The sequence below is a fragment of the Typopeltis vanoorti genome, chromosome 1 (genome assembly GCF_054136105.1).
Source record: "Typopeltis vanoorti isolate ZY-2024b chromosome 1, IOZ_Tvanoo_1.0, whole genome shotgun sequence".
Lineage (NCBI taxonomy): Eukaryota > Metazoa > Arthropoda > Arachnida > Uropygi > Thelyphonidae > Typopeltis > Typopeltis vanoorti.
Window position 1 is genome coordinate 13,627,431 of NC_143549.1, and position 20,139 is coordinate 13,647,569.

The window sequence follows — 20,139 nt, forward strand, 5'->3', positions numbered from 1 at the left end:
TTACAGAGGTATTTCCCTACTAAGTATTCCTGGCAAGATCTATGCAAGTATACTTGAAAAACGATTGAGAAGAATTGTGGAAGAAAAGCTGGGTGAAGAACAAGCTGGATTCAGGCAAAATAGAGGCTGTCAGGATCAGATTTTCACTTTATGACAAATAGTTGAGAAAGCATGGGAATAAAACAAAGATCAATATTCAAGTTTTATCGATCTGAAAAAGGCATACGACAAGGTGCCAAGAGAGAGGCTATTCAATACACTACAGTTACATGGTGTCAATGGGACATTATATCAACCAATACTAAGTCTTTATTTGAGTTGTAAGTCAGCAGTTAGAATTGAAGGAAGTACAGGAAGATGGTTTAATGTTAAATCTGGTGTGAGACAAGGATGTACATTATCCCATCTGTGATTCATTATCTATATGGATCACATTATGAAGGAAAGTGGTATTAAACATATCAAAATTGGAGATGTTAATGTCAGCTCTTTGCTTTATGCAGATGATGTTACACTTCTAAATAAATCCGCTACAAGTCTGCAAGATTCTCTGACTAAATTGAATAACTGTTGTAATAGATATGGTATGAAGGTCAGCAATAAAAAGACAAAGACAATGAAAATAGGCAGAATCATTGAAAATGTCAGCTGTGTTGTGTATGGAGAACCTGTGCAACAAGTAAAACATTTCAGCTACTTAGGCATGATTTTTAGTGAAGATGGTAAATTCAATATAGAAATAGACAACAGAATCAACAAAGCTGGTATGGTAGGAAGTCAAGTGAATAAATTCATATGGAATAAGAAAGAAATTAGTCAAAACATTAAATTAGCTGTATACAAGACAGTGTTCAAACCAGTTTTAAGTTATGGATCTGAGAGCTGGATCAGAAGTAAAACACTTGACCAAAGACTAGAGACCACAGATATGAGAGTCCTGAGATAGATTAGAGGCATGAACAGATGGCATCAATGGCGATATCATATTGAAAACGAGGATATTAGGAAAGAACTTGACATTGTCAGCATCCAGGAATGTGTTAGTACAGCTAGTCTCAGGTGGTATGGTCACTTAAATAGAATGGGAGAGGAAAGATTAGCAAAACAAGTGTTCTCTGCCATGTTGGCAGGAAAACAATCCAGAGGAAGACCAAGATATAGGTAGATTGATATGGTACAAGGTGCCTTAGACGATAGAAATATGTGATCTGATAATGTTAGAGTCTTGATAAGTAACAGACTGATTTAGAGGAAAACTGTACATAGGAAGTTAGTAATATGTAATTTTTTCATGTAGTACTATCATATCCTGTACACCCCTTGAGGGTACATGGCAGGAATTTGATGATGATGAGTTTTGATATAAGTATCCAAGTTGTGAATGTGTTGTTGTAAAATCTTGGCTAGATATTTAGACAGTTGGTAAGTTGGAGAATAGATTCCATCAACTATTGGACATAATAGTGTATGTTCTTTATGTGTTTTAGGAACGTCATACAATCTTGGAGTCAACAGGTGCATGGATTTTAGCTTTCTTAATAAGTCCAGTTTGTCATTCCACGTAATAGTTCATTGGTGTCGTTATGGTTTTTTTGCATAGGATTTGTCAGCAGCATTTCCAAAAAATTGGCTATCCTTCTAAAACCACACAATATTAGAGTAGCATTCAAGCCAGTCAATACTATTCGGAAATTTTTAAGATCACCGAAAGACCCTCATCCAATCTACAAGTATTCTGGAGTATATAATATACCTTGTTCCTGTGGTGTTAATTACATTGATCATACCTCTAGAAGGAAGCCTCGAAACGAGAGAGAAGGACACATACGCTATGTTAGAAACAACAGACAAGATATTGGGCCTTTCTTCCAACCATCTTATTGAGTGGGATAAGAGTTATATGCCCTATATAGAAGAGAACTACCATTCCAGAACCTTCAAGGAGGCTGCTATGGTCACCCGTTCAACAGGAAACCTAAATAAGAATCAAGGTCTAATCCTACCAGAAATCTGGAAAACTTTAATTAGATCATTAAACATCGAAAAAATGAACTTTCATGCCAATTACATTGTCTCGTAACAAATAAATCATGTCCCCGAGACACACACATTCTCTCGCACTGTACTAATTTTGTATGAATTAGAACTGTCAGTTCAAACCTAGTCTGTCTGTTACCTTCATATAGCTTACCAATTGCATCCCTGAAGATGCTGATAGCAAAAATCGATGAAACTAGTAGGATAATAAATATTACCCACTTGACTAACATTCCTAAAATGTTACAAAATGAAGACTTATTGTTACATAGACGATATATTTATAACGTACTTAAGTTCTTACACATTGCCTACCGGTTTCGCTAGTAACTGACTAGCTTTCTCAAGATTTGCACAGTACAAAAAAAGGTAAATGCAAAAAAAGTTTAAAAATACAAAAGAACCGTTAGTACCTGTTGTGTAAGAACTTAAGTACGTTATAAATATATGGTCTATGTAACAATAAGTCTTTATTTTGTAACACTTTATGACCAAAAACATATACAATTTAAATTACAATTCCTAAAATGTGTTATAGTTTCTTAAAAGCACACTAGTTTATATTTTTGCAAAAGGACCTCAGTTTTTTCTTGAAGAAAGATTGATGGCAATAAGAGGCTGAGCTAGTATTCGATGCAAACAGGATCATCCACTGATGCCTACACCTAAAATCCGGTTTCTCTCTCTTTCCCTTTCCATTTGTTAGTCAATCACTTCTTCATACATTTAATCCTAAATGTTTCATTTTCCTCTTCATTTTCACTAACTGTAGCTTAAATTCTTCAGTGCCACTTCCATTACCATTAACATTATTTGTGTTTTTATTTTGCTTACTTTTACTTATGCTTCTTCAAACAATCCAGTTATCACAATTCTTAAACATCCATTTGCTCTCATTCTTTTCATCCATATGAAGTCTTTCAATTTTTTTTTCAGCATGTTGGAAGTTTTTTTCCACGTGTTTAGACCATAATAAATTTAGTTTAATCCTTTATCCAAGTATAAGCAAACAAAGTTTGCACCTGAAGTATCTCAGGACTGAGGCAACTCGTGGTAAAGGTGGACCAAGCTCTCATCACTCCTTGTCTCAGTATCTCCCATAATACAAAGCACATCTCCTTGTGGACACATTAAGGGAAGGGCCACTACCCAGACTGGTTTCGACTTTTATTGAGGTCTTGTCAGTGGGAGCCAGACCCAGAAGTGGTGATACTAAGGCAGAAGCAATGGAGAACCCATATTTACCTATACGAGTTGCCAAAAGGTGTACCACCTTATTATTAAATTACTCTGGATTTAGAGAAAGATGTTGGAAGTTCACTTGGTTAGACTATAATAAATTTAGTTTAATCCTTTATCCAAGTGTAAGCAAACAAAGTTGCACTTGAAGTATCTTCAGGACTGAGGCAACTAGTGGTAAAGGTGGACCAAGCTCTCATCTCTCCTTGTCACAGTATTTCCCATAATGCAAAGCACATCTCCTTGCAGAAATGTATAATGCTATGCATTAAGGGAAGGGCCACTACCCAGACCAGTTTCGACCTTTATTGAGGTCTCGTCAGTGGGAGCTGGACCCAGAAGTGGTGATACTAAGGCAGAAACAATGGAGAAGTCATATTTACTTATATAAGTTGTCAAAAGATGTACCACCTTTTTTTCAGCAAAACTCCATCTCTGAACCAAAACTTTCTTTTACACTATATTTTATACTATAGTAATGGTATAAAAAAAGGTAAACACAAATTGATATCTATATTAACACAAATCTAATCCTATATCTAAATTTAAAAACCTAAGTACTATAATATAAAATAATTTCAAAATGTAATGTTAAAAATACTTATTCCTCGACAATATAATTACAGCACCATTCATTGTCAGATTGTCAGCAACAGCAACTTCAGGATCACCTGCAGTCATTTTATTACCATAAGTTCCCCAGTCACTGAGCTGCTTTTTAAAAGAACTGTTTGTCTTGCAATTAGATGACTCATCATCAGTTGATTCAGGTGTTGGCCATTCTGTAGAAGATATATAGACTTCTTTATCATCATTATCATCTTCTTCATCACTAATTTCTTCACTTTTAGATGAGAGAACTACTCTAACTGCTTGCCAACGTACCATAGTATCTTTTTTTTCCGTTCGTTTAGCATTAAATGTCACAAGATCACCCTTTTTTAAAATATCATCAAGTTGTGTTACCTTAGAAAGCTTTGGACAATTTGCAATATCTCTCATATGAAAAAACACACTATCTCTTTGGTTACTGCATCTGGAAATGAATCCATATGTTGAAAATACATTGTTTATCATACCTTCCTCCATGTAAAGAAATACATTATCAGGTTCAGATTCTAAAGAAGATCTACTATCACTGTGGTTTCCAGTAATTATGGAAGGACATTCAGAATCCCCCAAATACTGTTTATTCTGTGGACGCCAAACTCTTAAAGCCCGATAGGTAGCTGAACGATTTCCATCTGCTTTTACTGCATTAAAATAAACTGTCTGTCCGCACTGAAGGTTCAAATTCTGAAGGACTTTTTCTTCTCCATTCTCAAATTTTGAACCATCAAAATACACAGAAGTCGAAATTGGACTGGTAACACTAATAAAACCATATGTAGGAAACAGCTTATATATTTTTCCTTTAACTTCATTTAGAGTGGCATTTATATTTTTAAGTTCAGCATCCTGATCAGTATCAGAGAATTGTGAAGTATTACTTGTCAAATCCAATGCATCTTCTGCATTTCCAAGATATATCTTTTCATTTTCGTCTAGAGTAAACTCCTCTGGATGTGAACAAAGAAATGCTTTTAGGTCTTCTCGTGATGTTCCGAAACATTCCCTTATACCCTCTGACACAGATGATAAATGGCCAGTAAGGCTCTGAAGTGATATCCCTTGGTGTCGCTCAATTCTATTTCTCAAAAATTCTGTATAGTCATTTTCCAGTTGTACTTGTGAAGCAGCATTATTCATTTTTGCCTGATTTGAAGTAGTTGAGTGTAATCCTAGTAATCCTGAAAAGAAATTCTGATAAATTTAGTTGTATATACAACAGAAAATTATTTCTTTATGAGAAATGAACCAATATTCAAACTAACCAATAACTACCCATAACATACAAATTACATCACTTAACTTCAGAGAGTAAAATTCAACGAAAGAAATATTCCTAAGTTTAATTTTTTTTTTTTTTCATTCCAGACCTCTACAGTCATAATACAATTTGTGACATGTTGGCCTTACCCAATCCAGTCTATTACACTCATACTACTCCTTAAACTCATTACAATGCATATCCAAATCCATGTTTAATAAGGTCATATCTGGAACCTGTGCAAAATCTGTTCACCTGGATTCCATAGAAATGAAAAAGTGGTTTAGAGAATCTAGCTAGGGTCAAGTGACAAAAATTGTGACAGGTCTATGGAATGCTCCCTATGAGAATAGATTGAAGGTCTGTGGGCTTCAAAAACTAGCTAACAGATTTAAAGAGGAGACATGATGGAAGCATGTAAGTTATTAAAGGGATTTTATGGAACAAAGGGTCACTCCTGGAAATTGTATAAAACCGTGGTAGCAACAGTATTCTGACTAGGTTTTTTGCTTGTAGGGTCATGAATGGATGGAATGGGTTGGCAAAGATGATGTGAGTTCTTCATCAGTGAATGAATTCAAGGAGAGGTATGATTTGTATTGTATGAATAATGAGTCTTTTTCTTCATACTGGAAGTTTAATGAAATATTTACATCACTAGGAAGAGATTAAAAACTAATTTTAATACTACCAATATTTTGTCTCAGTCACTGAGACATCTTCAGGAATTACAAATAACTCTTGTAACACACACACACAAAACACTAAATAATGAAACACATGGGTGACTCTAAAGTCCTATCTAGGTGGTATGCCCTCTATGAGTATTTGTATGTAGCCTAGGATATCAAGTGGGATCTTTGACAATTATCGTTTCAAAAATTTTGGGAAATTTAATGCATCTGTATTTATTTAAATTCGGTTGATTTCTGAGTGCCACTGCAGATTCTAAAAAGTCTTTCCTTTTTTAATACTATGGTGGAGCATGGTGGTTTTCTTCCAGGGGAAGAACCTGTGATTTGTATCCAATACATTGGATACAAACCACAATTATTGTTTCCAAAAAAAATTTGGGAAACAATAATTGTCAGAGGCCCCACTTTACATCCTAGACCACTTATAAATGCCCATAGAGGGGCACCACCTAGATAGAACTTTAGAGTTACCCATGTGTTTCATTTAGTATAAAAGGTGCCCCAAGCAGGCTAAATTGGGTTGGGGCAGTCTCATGCATGCAAATTTGTTGAGGGTTGGGAAGTTTATCAGAGCTGAGGCTGATTCAAGGAATAATCTTTTTACACCACAGCAAGTACAAATACGAAAGTGGCTTTCTTCCAGCATACTCTGTGGTGGGTATTCTTGCTGATAGGCCCCAGCTAATGGTCAGCAAGTCCTGAGTGGTTATATTGGTGGAACTGGATGTAGTCCTTGTGTTCGGATATCCTGATATTGGCTGTGGTAGGACAGTTTGTAACTGCAAAGGAACCTGGTATACACCAGGTAGGTCTAGGGGAAATGGCTGGTTGTTGGTGGAGCAGATAAGAGATTCCAATTTCTTATGTGGTTTGTAACTAGTTGTGAGGTCATATTTTAATTTTTGTTAGTTTTTCAGATGTATTCCAGATATATGGAATGGTGATAGATTTAGTCTCTGCTATGAGGGGAGTTGTGGTTAACTGGTTTAATATTTTTTGAGGGTTGTAGCCATTGGCTAAGAAGGTGTTAAGGATATGGTTAAGTTCAGTAGTTAGGGCATTGTTATCTGAACTGATATATTCTAAGATCGTCAGCCATAGAAAGACAGCCCAATTTTGCCCACTAGCCAGCACCTTTTTAGGACTCTAGGACCAACTTCATTTGCCTTTCTTCAACCTCATTGGAATAAAGGGCCTCACGTGATTGCCTGCATGGACATATCAGTTTTGCGATCCCCGAAGATGGCAATGTAACATTGCCGAAACATAGGTAGTTATTAATTAAAATTTTTATAATTAATAATTTAGTTTACTATGTCTTTTCATAAAAAATTAGAAGTATGTCTAACCAACGTATATGCTTATCTACAAGAATTACAATCACCCATGGGGATTCTAAATTCTCTACACTTCTTGATGATCTGATCTATTATCTCCATCCACATGTTCCTCAGGCATTGCAGTCTTGACTTTGCCTTCAATTTTATTTATTATTATTACCCCAAAAACTCATGGAGTCAAAGACTCATCTGGGAGGTCCTTTTATCACACACACATAGCTCATTATATCATGCCTTGAACACACTCAAACTCCTTGCAGACACCACACTCTCAGGCAAGGCATTCCAATCATTTACAACTCTGCATGAAAAAAACCCGCCTCTCATTCCCCTACTCACATCCTCTTTATACAGTTTCCAGGGATGACCTCTGGTTCTCCCTGATTTCCCACTATTTTCTGTAGAACTTCTCCAGCACTGATCCTATAACAAGCCCTTACCAACTTATCTCTCCTCTTGCTCCTGTCCACCACACTCTGCAAATTACATCTTCTCAATCTTTCCTCATACTCGACATTCCAGAGGTTAGAAACTACCTTAGTCAATCACCTTTGGACTCTTTCCAACATCTCTTCATCCTTCTGAAAACCAGGTGACCAAATCTGGGCACAATAGTCCATGTGTGGCCTAATCAAAGCCTTATACAACGGAACAAGAATCTCCCTACTTCTATAAGTCAGTATCCTCTGCATCATTCCCAGAAGCCTTTATGTTGTCTTCCCAATTTTGGCTATAAGTCCCCTAAATTTCAGATCATTATTCACTATCACCCCCAGATTTATTTCTTCCACCTCCAACAATACATCCTCACGAAGCATAAATTCTGCATCCCATCTTTGTTTTCCAAATTTTAAAACCTTACATTTTGCAACATTGAACTCACATCCCCATTTCTGTGCCCAATCACTCAATTTATTCAAGTCTTCTTGTAAGGACACAACATCTTCACTACTCTTTATGGTTCGTCCCAACTTTGCATCATCTGCAAACAACTGAATATCTCCATCCAAATCTTCACCTATATCGTTAATATACAAGTTAAACAGTAATGGCCCCAAAACAGACCCCTGAGGCACTCCACTAGTGACTTTCCTTTTCCTGAATATTGCTCCCCCATGCACAACTTGTTGATACCTATCAGATATCCAACCCCATATGCTCTAGCTTGACTGTCATGCTCTAGCTTGACTGTCAACTTATCATGAGGTACTCTATCAAAAGCTTTAGTGAAATCTATGGATCTATAAATCTATAAATAATGGATCCTGGTTCTCACAAGCTTCCCCAAAAACTTAACCACAATACCTGACACACAGATAGGCCTATAGTTTGATCACCTCCTTTATGAAGTGGCACAATCTTGCCCTCCTTCCACTCCTTAGGAACTTGACCGAGTGCAAGGCTCATATTAAAAAAATATGTCAAGGCAGGTGTGAACTCCATGGCACATTCTTTCGGAATACGTGGTGATATATTATCAAGTGCCACAGCCTTATTAACATCTAGTTTACTCAACTCCCCATACACCTCTTGCTCACCTACAATCAGTCTCTCCTCCCCATCATCAACGGCTCTCAATCTCTCCATGAAGTCACATTCACAAGATTGAAAGACCTTTATGAATTGCTCATCAAGTATCTCCACCACACATTCTGCTACAGCTGTCCTTATACCATTTTCTCCTATCGATGTCATCCTTCCATAATGATTCTTTCTTTTACTGGCTACATATCGAAAGAACTCCTTAGGATTCTTTTTGGCTTCATTAGCTAACTGCTGTTCATCTCTCTCTTTAGCTACCCTCACCAACCAAGTCACCATCCTTGCCTGGTCTTTGTATACCTCATGGAATTGGTTATTTCCCCTTCTCTTACGCTGCCTCCACAATGCCCTTTTTCTCTGTATTGCACGCTTAATCTCTTAATTCATCCATCTCACACCTACCTTATTTAACCTTCTCACCCTTGGAATACACTTAGACATTGCATCTACTAGATAGTTTTTGAAAATCCCTCAAGCTGCATTGATCTCTTTTCCAGCTAACTCCTCATTCCATGCTACACCCGCAAGCTGTCTTCTGAGCTCATCATAATCACCCCCCCCCCCTTGTAGTTCCACATATATCCTTTTCTCACAGAGGTCCTCACACTGCTGGCAACCACCCAAGCAATCACCTCATGGTCACTCTCACCAATTGGTGGATGATTTGACACATCATTTATAATTACATCCTGTGATGAGATGACTAAATCCAAGACCCTCAATCCTCAGTTACCCTCTGTTACATACTGTCTGAGGTAGTTATCCCTCAAAAACTCAAGAAACTCATTTTCTTTACTCCCAGTTGCTATCTCATCATTGCAGTCTATATTGCCATAATTAAAATCGCCCATAATGATCACCTTTTCTTATTTGCTTGACTAATTTGATTATACATTTCATTATCACCACAATCCACATTACCTGGTCTATAACAACATCCAACCAAGTATTTGATTATATTCACCTCTATCTCACACCATACTGCCTCAAACCACAGGTACTATTTCCCTCTTGCATCTCTACTTTGTATGGACATAACTCTTTCTCTATCATCAATAGCACTCCCCCTCCCTTTTTACCCCTTCTGTCCTCACGAAACACATCATACCCTTACATCTCTATTCCTGTCAGGATGTCGTCCTCTTCCAACCAGGCCTCACTTAATCCGACAATCTTTGGATGAACAGACGCAATTAATGCAACCATTTCATCTGCCTTGTTTCTTATACTTCTAGCATTTGTATACAAACTTATATACAAATTTAGAATAATCTTTAGTAGAATCTAACAGTTTTGTAGTTCTTGCAGTCCTTCATATCTCCCTTCTTCTGCAGCAGTATAAATACTGACTTCTACTCTGGTCATACTCCTGTCTTCTATATCTTTACAATCAATGTATGAGACATTCCTATCCTTCTCATACCCTGTGGTCTTAATTAAATCTACACCCTGGGGCCCAACAAATAATTTTGCAAAATCCAAAACAATGACAGTGCACACCTTACCCTCATCTAAGGCAATCAGATTACTAAAATAAGATCACTCCTTAACAAATCCATATTGGCCTTCATAAGTAATACTACTCTTATCTACCTAATTCTTTATCTGAGTTCATTCCTGAAGAAATTGCTTCCATTGCAAGATCTTCATTAAATAACCATATTAATAGTATGTTGGGTCTTCAGAACATTTAAACATGCGGTAAAATCTCATCCAGTACCACTGCCTTACTGACAATTAGAATGGCCAATATTTGGAATAAAAAACAATAAAGATCAGTATTTGGAATAGATCCTTTTCATTCGCTTGTAATCCTTTGCAAGGATTACAAGCGAATCGAAATAAACTAGAAACCACTAGAAATAAAGCCTACTCTACTAGAATGGAACACCCTAATGAAGTGATTGTTAAACAGCTCAACTATGCCACCTATCTTATTCACTTAACTATAAATCCAGCAAGGTCATCCCTCCATAATAATTTTTTACTTCTACAGACTACACAAAAGAAATCCTTGGGATTCTCCTTAGATTGCAGCACTAGTCTCCTCTCATATTCTAATATTTCTCTCCTTAGTATGATCACCTTCCTAGCCTGTGCCTTGTATCCCTCAGCCAACTGTTTGCCACAACTCTCTTTAATATGCCTTCTATAACTTTTTTTTTTTTCCATCTGATCTGCAGTTCCATTTTACTCTGAATCACTTTTATCTTTTGCAATCAAGGGATACAATCTGTCAATACTGTTAACAAATTTAGCTTAAATAGCTCCCATTCACTGTTGCCTTCTCTTCCTTCAAACATTTTTGTCTTTTGTAAATTCAGTGTTTCTATTATAATTTTTATTGGTTTATAATTTCATATAAATTCCTTCTGCCTACTATTCATTTTTCAAGTCAGGACTATATGGTCACTCTCACAAACTGTGAGCAAGTATGACATCTTTGTCACAATTAGATCCTCTGATACTATAAGTTCAAAATTTTTGACCCTTGTGTTCATCCACTATATGATGCCAAGACATTTCCTCAAGAAGCAAAAATTCAGTTCCCTTATTACAGTATGTTGCTTCCTCTGCTGATTTTATACTGTTATTGCTGAAGTCCTTATAATAATCACTCACATTGTACTTCTCAAACTAATTTGCCTAAACATTTCCTGTTCATCATATATTTTCTGGTCTATATCAACATCCTATTAATTATGTTCTATACATGATACTTCAACCTTACACCATATGTTCTTAAAGCCTTAAGTGCCATTTCCCTATGATTTTCTGTCCTGAGAAGACAATTCATCACTTACCATAAATAATATTCCACCTTTCACCCAATTTACCTCAAGGACTCAGTGAGTATGAGAGTGGCAAACTGAGGTACATAATATAACAATTACTGAGGTAACTGTTATATTATGCAGATAATATAACAGATAATCAGTTATATCATCTGCATCTGGTCCCTCCCCTTCTTTCTTTTCTTCTTGCTCCTTTCCCCCAATGCTATTAAAGTATTCACGGGTTAAGGGTGAACTTTCCTATTTTGCTATTTCATTTTGTCTTATACAGTGAGAGTCTACCTCATCTAATAGGCAGAAGTCACAATCCACCTGGTCAATGTGGGATGAATTAGGGAACAAAACTTCTCAGATATGTAGAAAGGGCCTGTGCAATCCTATCACTTTTTTTCTTACAGTGACTTCACTCCAAAATGCTAATATGGTTGTGCCTTATAATACATCTTATACTGCATCGATTGTTGTGCAGAATAATCAGAGCCATGATCAGGGCTTAGGCAGAGGGTCCTGTTCGAGAAGTATATTATAGTCTCAAACAAAAAGTCAGCGACAATGTGAATAAGAAATACAGAAGGTATAGGATTAATCTTAGAGGGGAATTTTACATAGGCACATGGATGGGTACTCTTGATACTGTCTATAAAGAGATGGAGCGGTATAAAATTGACAACCTGGGAATTACAGAGACCAGACAGAATGGAGATAACTTCAAGAAGACAAGGGGTAAAGCTAGTCGTTTATTCTTCTTCTTATGGTACTATCTTCTATCAAAGGTAAGCGACCATTCTGGTTGACAAACTACTTTCTTGCGTTGATCTGAGCGGGTGGTTATATGCTACTTTTTCCTGCCTACATCATGATGTTGTCAAACCAAGATATTCCTTTTCTTCCTCTAACTCCTTTGCCATCAAAACAGTTCAGGGAATCCTTTTTGGTTATAATCCCGTTAATGACATACTTTGTATGAGACATTATTATTATTATCAACATTTGACCTCCATGGAGTCAGAGACTCATCGTGGGAGGCACTCACTATTGCATATAATGCTCATTCAATCATGTCTTAAACTGATTCAATGTATCCGCGACACACTCAGACAATGCATTCCACTCACCAACCACCCTCCATGCAAAGAACCTGCTTCTCACTCCTTTGCTCACACCCTTCTTATACAGTTTTCAGCAATGACCTCTTGTTCTACTTCCCTCTCCCACTCTATGAAAAATCTCTTCCATGTCTCCATCTTTCTTCTATTTACGAGACTCTGCAACTTACATTCTCTCAATCTGTCCTTATACTCCAAAGATCACTGACTACCTTTGTGAACCTTCTCAGTACCCTTTCCAACATATCTTCATCACCATGAAAACCTGGCAAACAAATCTGAGCACAATAATCCATATGAGACCTGATCAAGGCCTCATACAATGGCATCATAATCTTTCTATTTCTGCATGTCAGGGTTCTCCGCATCATTACCATTATTCGATGTGATGTCTTCACAACTTGTATAATATGGCCTCTGAATTTAGGTCCTTGTCCACCATCACTCCTAGATCTCTCATCTCTTCTACTTCTGTTAAAGTTTCTCCAACAGGTGTATACTTGGCATCCCATCGTTGCTTACCAAATCTCAAAACCTTACACTTGGCAACATTGAACAACATTGAACATATCCAGTTCCACTTACCTGCCCATTCATGCAATCTATTCAAGTCCTCTTGTAAGGCATTAACAACGTGTCTTACTATGCATTGCTCTCCCCAGTTTTGCATCATCTGCAAATAGCTGGATATCACTAGTTAAACCCAACCCAATATCATTAACATATAAACTGAACAACAATGGCCCCAAAACTGACCCTTGTGACACGACTGGTAACCTTTCTCTTTTGAGATAGTGCACCCCCATATACATCTTTCTGATACCTATCTGACAGCCCGTCACTGATCCAACACAGAAGTCTGCTATCCAATCCCATCTCTTTCAATTTATTTAAGAGCTTGTCACGTGGCAGTTTATCAAAAGCCTTTGAAAAATCCAAGTATACCACTGTATATGCATCTCCTCTGTCCAAGGTATTTGTCACCTTGTTATAGTACATAAGTTAGAGAAACATGATTTCCCCTTAACAAACCACAGAGAATACTGCTGTTATCAACCCATTTCTGTATCCTACTTCTCACCAATCTCTGTAGGACCTTCACCACAACTCCAGATATACAGAACGGTCTATAATTTGAAGCTACAGCTTTATCACCTCCTTTATGCAGTGGAACAGTTTTACCCTCTTTCCAATTCCTTGGAACCTGTGGTGAAAAACTCTTATTAAACAGGCATGCCAATGCGACTGCCAGTTCCCTGGAACATTCCCTCAAGGTTATATAATACAGGATTCAGTAAAGAAGTATCTTGGTCCAATAAGAAGACCAAGAGCCCCATGAATATCAGAATCAACATGGGAATCAAAAGAAGGCTGTTGGAAAAACAAAGAGACACAGGGAGTGAAGAATATAAGAGATTACATAGAGAAGCCAGAAGATCCATTAGGCAACGATAATTCTTCACCGAATCCTGTATTATAACCTTGACTTCTTTCCAAAGCAGTACTAGCGAGGAAACGTTTTATTCTAATAAATGTGAAAAGATCAGAGTTCCATATGAGGAAGCCCAATTATAAATGGATGTTTATTTAAATAGTTTGTAACCTAAAGCACAAGTTTAAGCCCATATTCAGTATCATCAAAGACAGAAATGGAACAGTACCAACAGATGAATGGGAAATATTTAGTTGGTATAGACCAGGAATGTAGATGGTACTGATGAAGAAATGTATAAATAATTTGGGTTAATGAATAAAATAAGGGTAATTATTATGACCGATTTTAATCATGGCAGTACAGATTGGAACGAATTATTATTATCCAGGCCTCCATGGAGTCAAAAGACTCATTGTGAGAGGCCCTTCCTAAGAAACACAAAGTCTATCAAGACACATCGATGGGAGGTCCCCCCCCCCTAAGAAACACAGTCCATCATACCACTCCTTAAACTCATTGACCATTCTCGCTCTCACCACTCCATCAGGCAATGCATTCTATGGTTCAACCACCCTCCATGCAAAGAAACCACTCCTCACCCTCTTGCAAACAGTTTCCTTTCATAACTTTCAGGGATGGCCTCTTGTCATCACTCCTTCCCGCTGTTCAACCAAGCGAAAGAACTCCCCAGTGTCAACCCTGTAAACACCTCTCAACAGTTTCAAGTCTCAATCATATCACCTCTCCTTCTATCCACCAAACTCTGCAGTCCACAATCCCTCAGCCAATCCTCATAACTAACATTGTACAGTCCCAACACCATCTTTGTTATCTGCCTTTGTACCCTTTCCACACTTAATTTATCCCCTTCAAATCCTGGGGACCAAATCTGAAAACAATAGTCCAAGTTTGGTCTGATCAGGGTCTTATACAACGGAATGATAACTGTTTTATCTCTGCAGGTCAGCGTCCTTCTCATTATTGCAGCAATCCACTGTGTCTTCACCATCTTTGCAATATGGCCCCTAAATTTCAGGTTTCTATCAATCATCAACCTCAGATCTCTTGTCTCTCCTACTTCCTCCAGTATAACTCCTCCCACAGAGTATGCAGTATCTCATTGATGTTTCCCAAACCTCAAGACCTTACATTTTGCTGCATTAAACTGACACCCCATTCATTTGCCCATCTACCTAGCTTATTCAAATCCTCTTGCAGGGCTGCCGCATCTGTACTATTACTAATAATCCTTCACAGCTTTCCATCCCAGCACTGAGCCCTGTGGGACCCCCACTTGTAACCCTCTGCTTCCTTGAAACCGCCCCACCATACACAACTCTCTGATACCTATCGGACAGCCAATCCTGAATCCAGTTGACCAATCTGACATCTAGACCCATGTGCTGCAACTTAAATATCAGCTTATCATGTGGCACCCTGTCAAATGCCTTCACTAAGTCTAAGAAAATGGCAGTATGTGCCTTTCCCCTCATCTCATGCTCTCGTAACATTATCATAAAAGGCTAGCATATTGCTAAAAAAAGAGTGCCCCTTCACAAATCCATGTTGTTATATGTGAGAGTCAACATGGATTTGTGCCCCTTCACAAATCCATGTTGACTCTCACAGATAACATTACCCTCATCAGCCCAATGCTGTATACGGTCCTTCACTACTTTCTCCAAGATCTTACTAACTACTGATGACACACAAACTGGCCTATAATTAGACACTTCCAGTCTGCTACTGCCCTTATGCAATGGCACTATCTTACCTTCCTACCATTCCATGGACACCTTTCCCACAGCCAGACTTTCATTGAAAAGCCAGGTCAAAGGCACTGTCAGTTCCCTAGCACATTTTCTCAAAACTCATGGTGAAATACCATCCAGTCCTACAGCTTTACTGACATCCAGAGTACTTAGTATTTGAAACACACTCTCCTCCTGTACCTCTAAACTGCCCTATCCCTCCAGCATTAAAACTGACTCCTCCAGGATGAAATACTCCAATAGTGTTCATTGAACAATTCCACGATGTCCTCTGCATCAGTCACTCTATTCCCATTTTTATCCCACAATATCACAGTCACTTCCACAGTCATTTCTCCTCCTACTGGCCACATATATAAAAAATTCCCTAGGAGACATAGCATCTGGAGAATAAGAAAAATGAATTTCTTGAGTTCTTGAGAGACATCTCAGGCAACACTTTTGCGAAGAAAGGATATATGAAAGTATAATTCACACATATCTTTTTCATAATCACATATGGTGATTATGACAAGCTTTGGAGACAGCTTGGAGCTATAGCATGAAATGGGGATTGTGTGGTACAGAAATAAATGCTGCTTTGGAATTAACAAAGAAATACATAAGAGCATGAATGTATTCTTAAGATCAAAAGACTGAATAAGGTAAGTGTAAAATGGATGAATGAGGAGTTTAAAGCATGAAATCTGGAAGAAGAAACCACTTTGGAAGTAGCACAAGATGAATAATGGTAATAATCAGTTACATGAAGAGCATAAAGAACAAGCCAAAAGAGTGACTCAGTAACGACAATAAAAGTGTGGTATGAGCATAAATCAGCAAATCAGGCAAAGAAAAACCCTAGTTTTTTTTTTTTTTTTTTTAGACATGTGGCAAGTAGAAAGATGCATGATTATAGTAAGATGATGCCAGTGGATGAAATGGTAGAATGATAACTGCTGCAGAAGACGTTGTTGAGGGTATTCAGTGATCATTTTATATGCATTTCATCCTCAAGAGGATGAAATCATGAGAAACTTAAGTTTATAGGATATAGTTTCCTATATCCTCTAAATAGATGGCTTAACTGTGAGTTAGCAGGAGGTATTTGAGGAAATAAATAATCATGATAATAAATTTAGTTTAATCCAAGTGTGCGCAAACAAAGTTTACGCCTGAAAGTATCTTCAGGACTGGGGTAAGGTGGTACAACACCGGAAACTCGTTGCAAAGGTGGAGCACACTAACATCACTCCTATCTCAGTATCTCCCATAATGCAAAATACATCTCCTTGCAGATACGTATAATGTTATCCATTAAGGGAAGGGCCACTACCCAAACTAGTTTCGACCTTAACTGAGGTCTCTTCAGTGGGAGCTAGGCCCAAGTGGAGATACCAGGCAGAAGCATTAGCAAGGTCATCTCTACCTATAGGAGTTGCCAAACGATATGCGACCTTTTTATTAAATTACTCTGGATTTAGAGAAACTAAATTTATTATAGTCTAACCAAGTGAAAAATAAACTTTCAAAATAACCATGATATTAATAAAGTGATAAGATTTGATGACATGTTACCATGCGTCTTAAGGGAATGTTCAAGAGAATTGGCATGCCTGTTTAATAAGTCTTACAACAGCACCGGTTCCAAGGAAGTAGAAAGAAGGTAAAATTGTTCCACTGCATAAAGATGTAGATATGTGGGGTGATAAAGCTGTGGCTACAAATTATAGGCCAATCTGTATATCTGGAGTTGTGGTGAAGCTATTATGAAAAATCTCTTTGACAGATCAGTTATAAGTAGGATACAGAAATTAGTTCATAACAGGAGTATTCTTCGTGGTTATCAGCATGAGTCTGTTAAAGAGAGATAATGTTTTACTAACTTACTTATGTACTATAACAAGGTGATAAATGTCTTGGACAAGGGAGATGCATATACAGTGGTATACTTAGATTTTGCAAAAGTTTTTGATAGACTACCACACAACAAACTATTAAAAAAACTGAAACGGATGAAATTGGATAACAAACTTCTGAGTTGGATCAGTAACTGGCTGCCAGATAGGTATCAGAAAGTTGCATATGGTGGTGCAGTATCCAGAAAGAGGAAGATTACTAGTGATATGTTGCAGGGGTCAGTTTTGAGACCATTGCTATTCAATTTGTATATTAATGATATTGAGATGGATTTAACTAGTGAAATGAGCTATTTGTAGATGATGCAAAATTAGGGAGAGCAATGCAGAGCCAAGCAGATGTTATGGCCTTATAGGAAGACTTGAATAGATTGCATGAATGGGCAGGTAAGTAGAATTATCAGTTCAATGTTGTGAAGTGTAAGGTTTTGAAATTTGGTAAGCAATGATGACCTTTGATAAGATGACCTTAATATGAAGGTCGAAATGTTGGGAAATTGAAGTAATTATTCCTAACATGGTTGTAGTCTCCATAATTTTACTGAAATAAATGCTGATCACTATGTAACACTAAAGGAAAGGAAAAGAAAGTATACACTTGGTGGGAAAACTTTAAAGGAGGTAGAGGAGATGAGAGATCTGGGAGTGGTGGTGGTAGTAAACGACCTGAAATTCAGGGACCACATTGCACATGTTGTGACGATGTCACGTCAGATAATGGCAATGATGCAGAGGACCCTGACATGCAGAAATAAAAGAGGTTATGACGCCAGTATATAAGGCCTCAAATGGATTATTGTGAAGAAATTTGGTCACAGAGTTTTCATGATGTTAGAATGGGTCCAGAAATTATTAACAAAGGTGGTCAGTGGCCTTTGGAATGTATACTATGAGGACAGACTGAAAGAATGTAAATTGCAAAGCCTTGTGAATAGGAGGAGGAGATATGACTGAGACATATAAGATAGTCAGAGGTTGTTATCATGTTGACTGGAAGAGATTTTTCAAAGAATAATGAGAGTTGGAGGAGGGGTAGAATAAGAGGCCATTCCTAGAAACTGTATAAGGAGGGTGTAAGCAGAGGGAAGAGGGGACAAGCTCTTTGCATGAAGAGTGGTTGATGAATGGAATTCATCCTGACTATGTTGTGAGTATAGACACATTGAATAAGGAATGACTCCATGGTAGTTATATGTTAATAATAATAAAAAATCAGAGCCTTATAAAGAAGGATAACCTTCCTATCTTTACTGTTCAATGTGTTCTTCAACATCCAAGTAATCCCCTAAGCTATTTTGCCAACTCTTGCAATATGTCCTCTGAATTTCAAATCTCTAGCAAACATCAATGTCCTCTGCAATGATGCTGAGGACACTGACTTGAAAGGAGGTTCTGATTCAATTATATAAGGCCTTGAATAAGCCACATATGTAGTACTGTGCATAGATTTGGTCACCTGGTCTTCGAAAGGATGAAAAAAGGTATTGGAAAGCATGTAGAAGCAACTGACTAAGGTGATTTATGGTCTCTGGAATGCCAAGTATGAAGAAATGTTGAGAAGATGCAATTTACAGAGTCCATTAGATAGGAGGAGGAGGATGGGTGATATGGTATGACTGAGATGCATATGTTAGCAAGAAATTCTTATCAGATTAACGTTGAAGAGATTTTTAACAGAATGGTGGTAGAAGAACAGAGGTCATCACTGGAAGCTGTATAAAAAAGATGTGAGCAAAGGAGTAAGAAGGAAGCTTTTTTTGCATGGAGAGTGGTGAATGTCTTTAAGACATAGTATGATGAGGTGTATGTATGACATAAGGGACCTCCCACAATGAATCTTTGACTCCATGGAGGTCTGAGGGTAATAATAATTAAAAATAACATTAAAAATTAAGAAAACAGTAAAGCTGCAGAAGTCCAAGAAGGTGAGACTGTAAATTAAGCATCTTTGGACAAAAAAATATATCAAGTAATGGTATAAGGTTCCCCCTCCCCCTTGTAGTGGAAGCAATTGTGCAATTTAGATAGTTAAAATGGGGCTGTTTGATGCAGTGACCCACCAAGATTACTTCATTTCCTTAATTCTAGTGACCAGATCTCAGCACAGAAATCCAGATGTGGTGTGATCAAAGCTTTATACAATGAGACCACCACTTTTATCACTTGAGGTCGATGTCCTCTTCAACACTGTAGTAATTCTCTGAGATGTCTTCACAACCCTTGCAATCTGTCCTTGGAACTTCAAATTTCTGTCTATAATCACTCCAACCCAAGAGGTATCTGGACATTCTGGACAATGTAAAGTCTCCTACTTTGTGACCAAATAATACACTGCTTGGAAAGAAGTCATGGGTAGAGGTACATTGTGCCATGTAACAAGTCATGTGTTTCTAGCAAGTATAAACTGGAA

General features: G+C 37.5%; 1 protein-coding gene across 3 annotated transcripts in view; it reads right to left on the bottom strand.

Moving 5' to 3' along the window:
• Window positions 1-20,139, bottom strand: part of LOC150109797 (uncharacterized) — a 128,436-nt gene that overhangs the window by 88,228 nt on the left and 20,069 nt on the right. For all 3 annotated transcript variants that reach the window (XM_090411852.1, XM_090411937.1, XM_090412021.1), the window contains exon 2: window positions 3,906-5,066. In XM_090411852.1, the coding sequence (XP_090267978.1) occupies window positions 3,906-5,025 (1,120 nt within the window). In that variant the 5' untranslated portion in view covers window positions 5,026-5,066. The remainder of the gene's footprint in view (window positions 1-3,905; window positions 5,067-20,139) is intronic.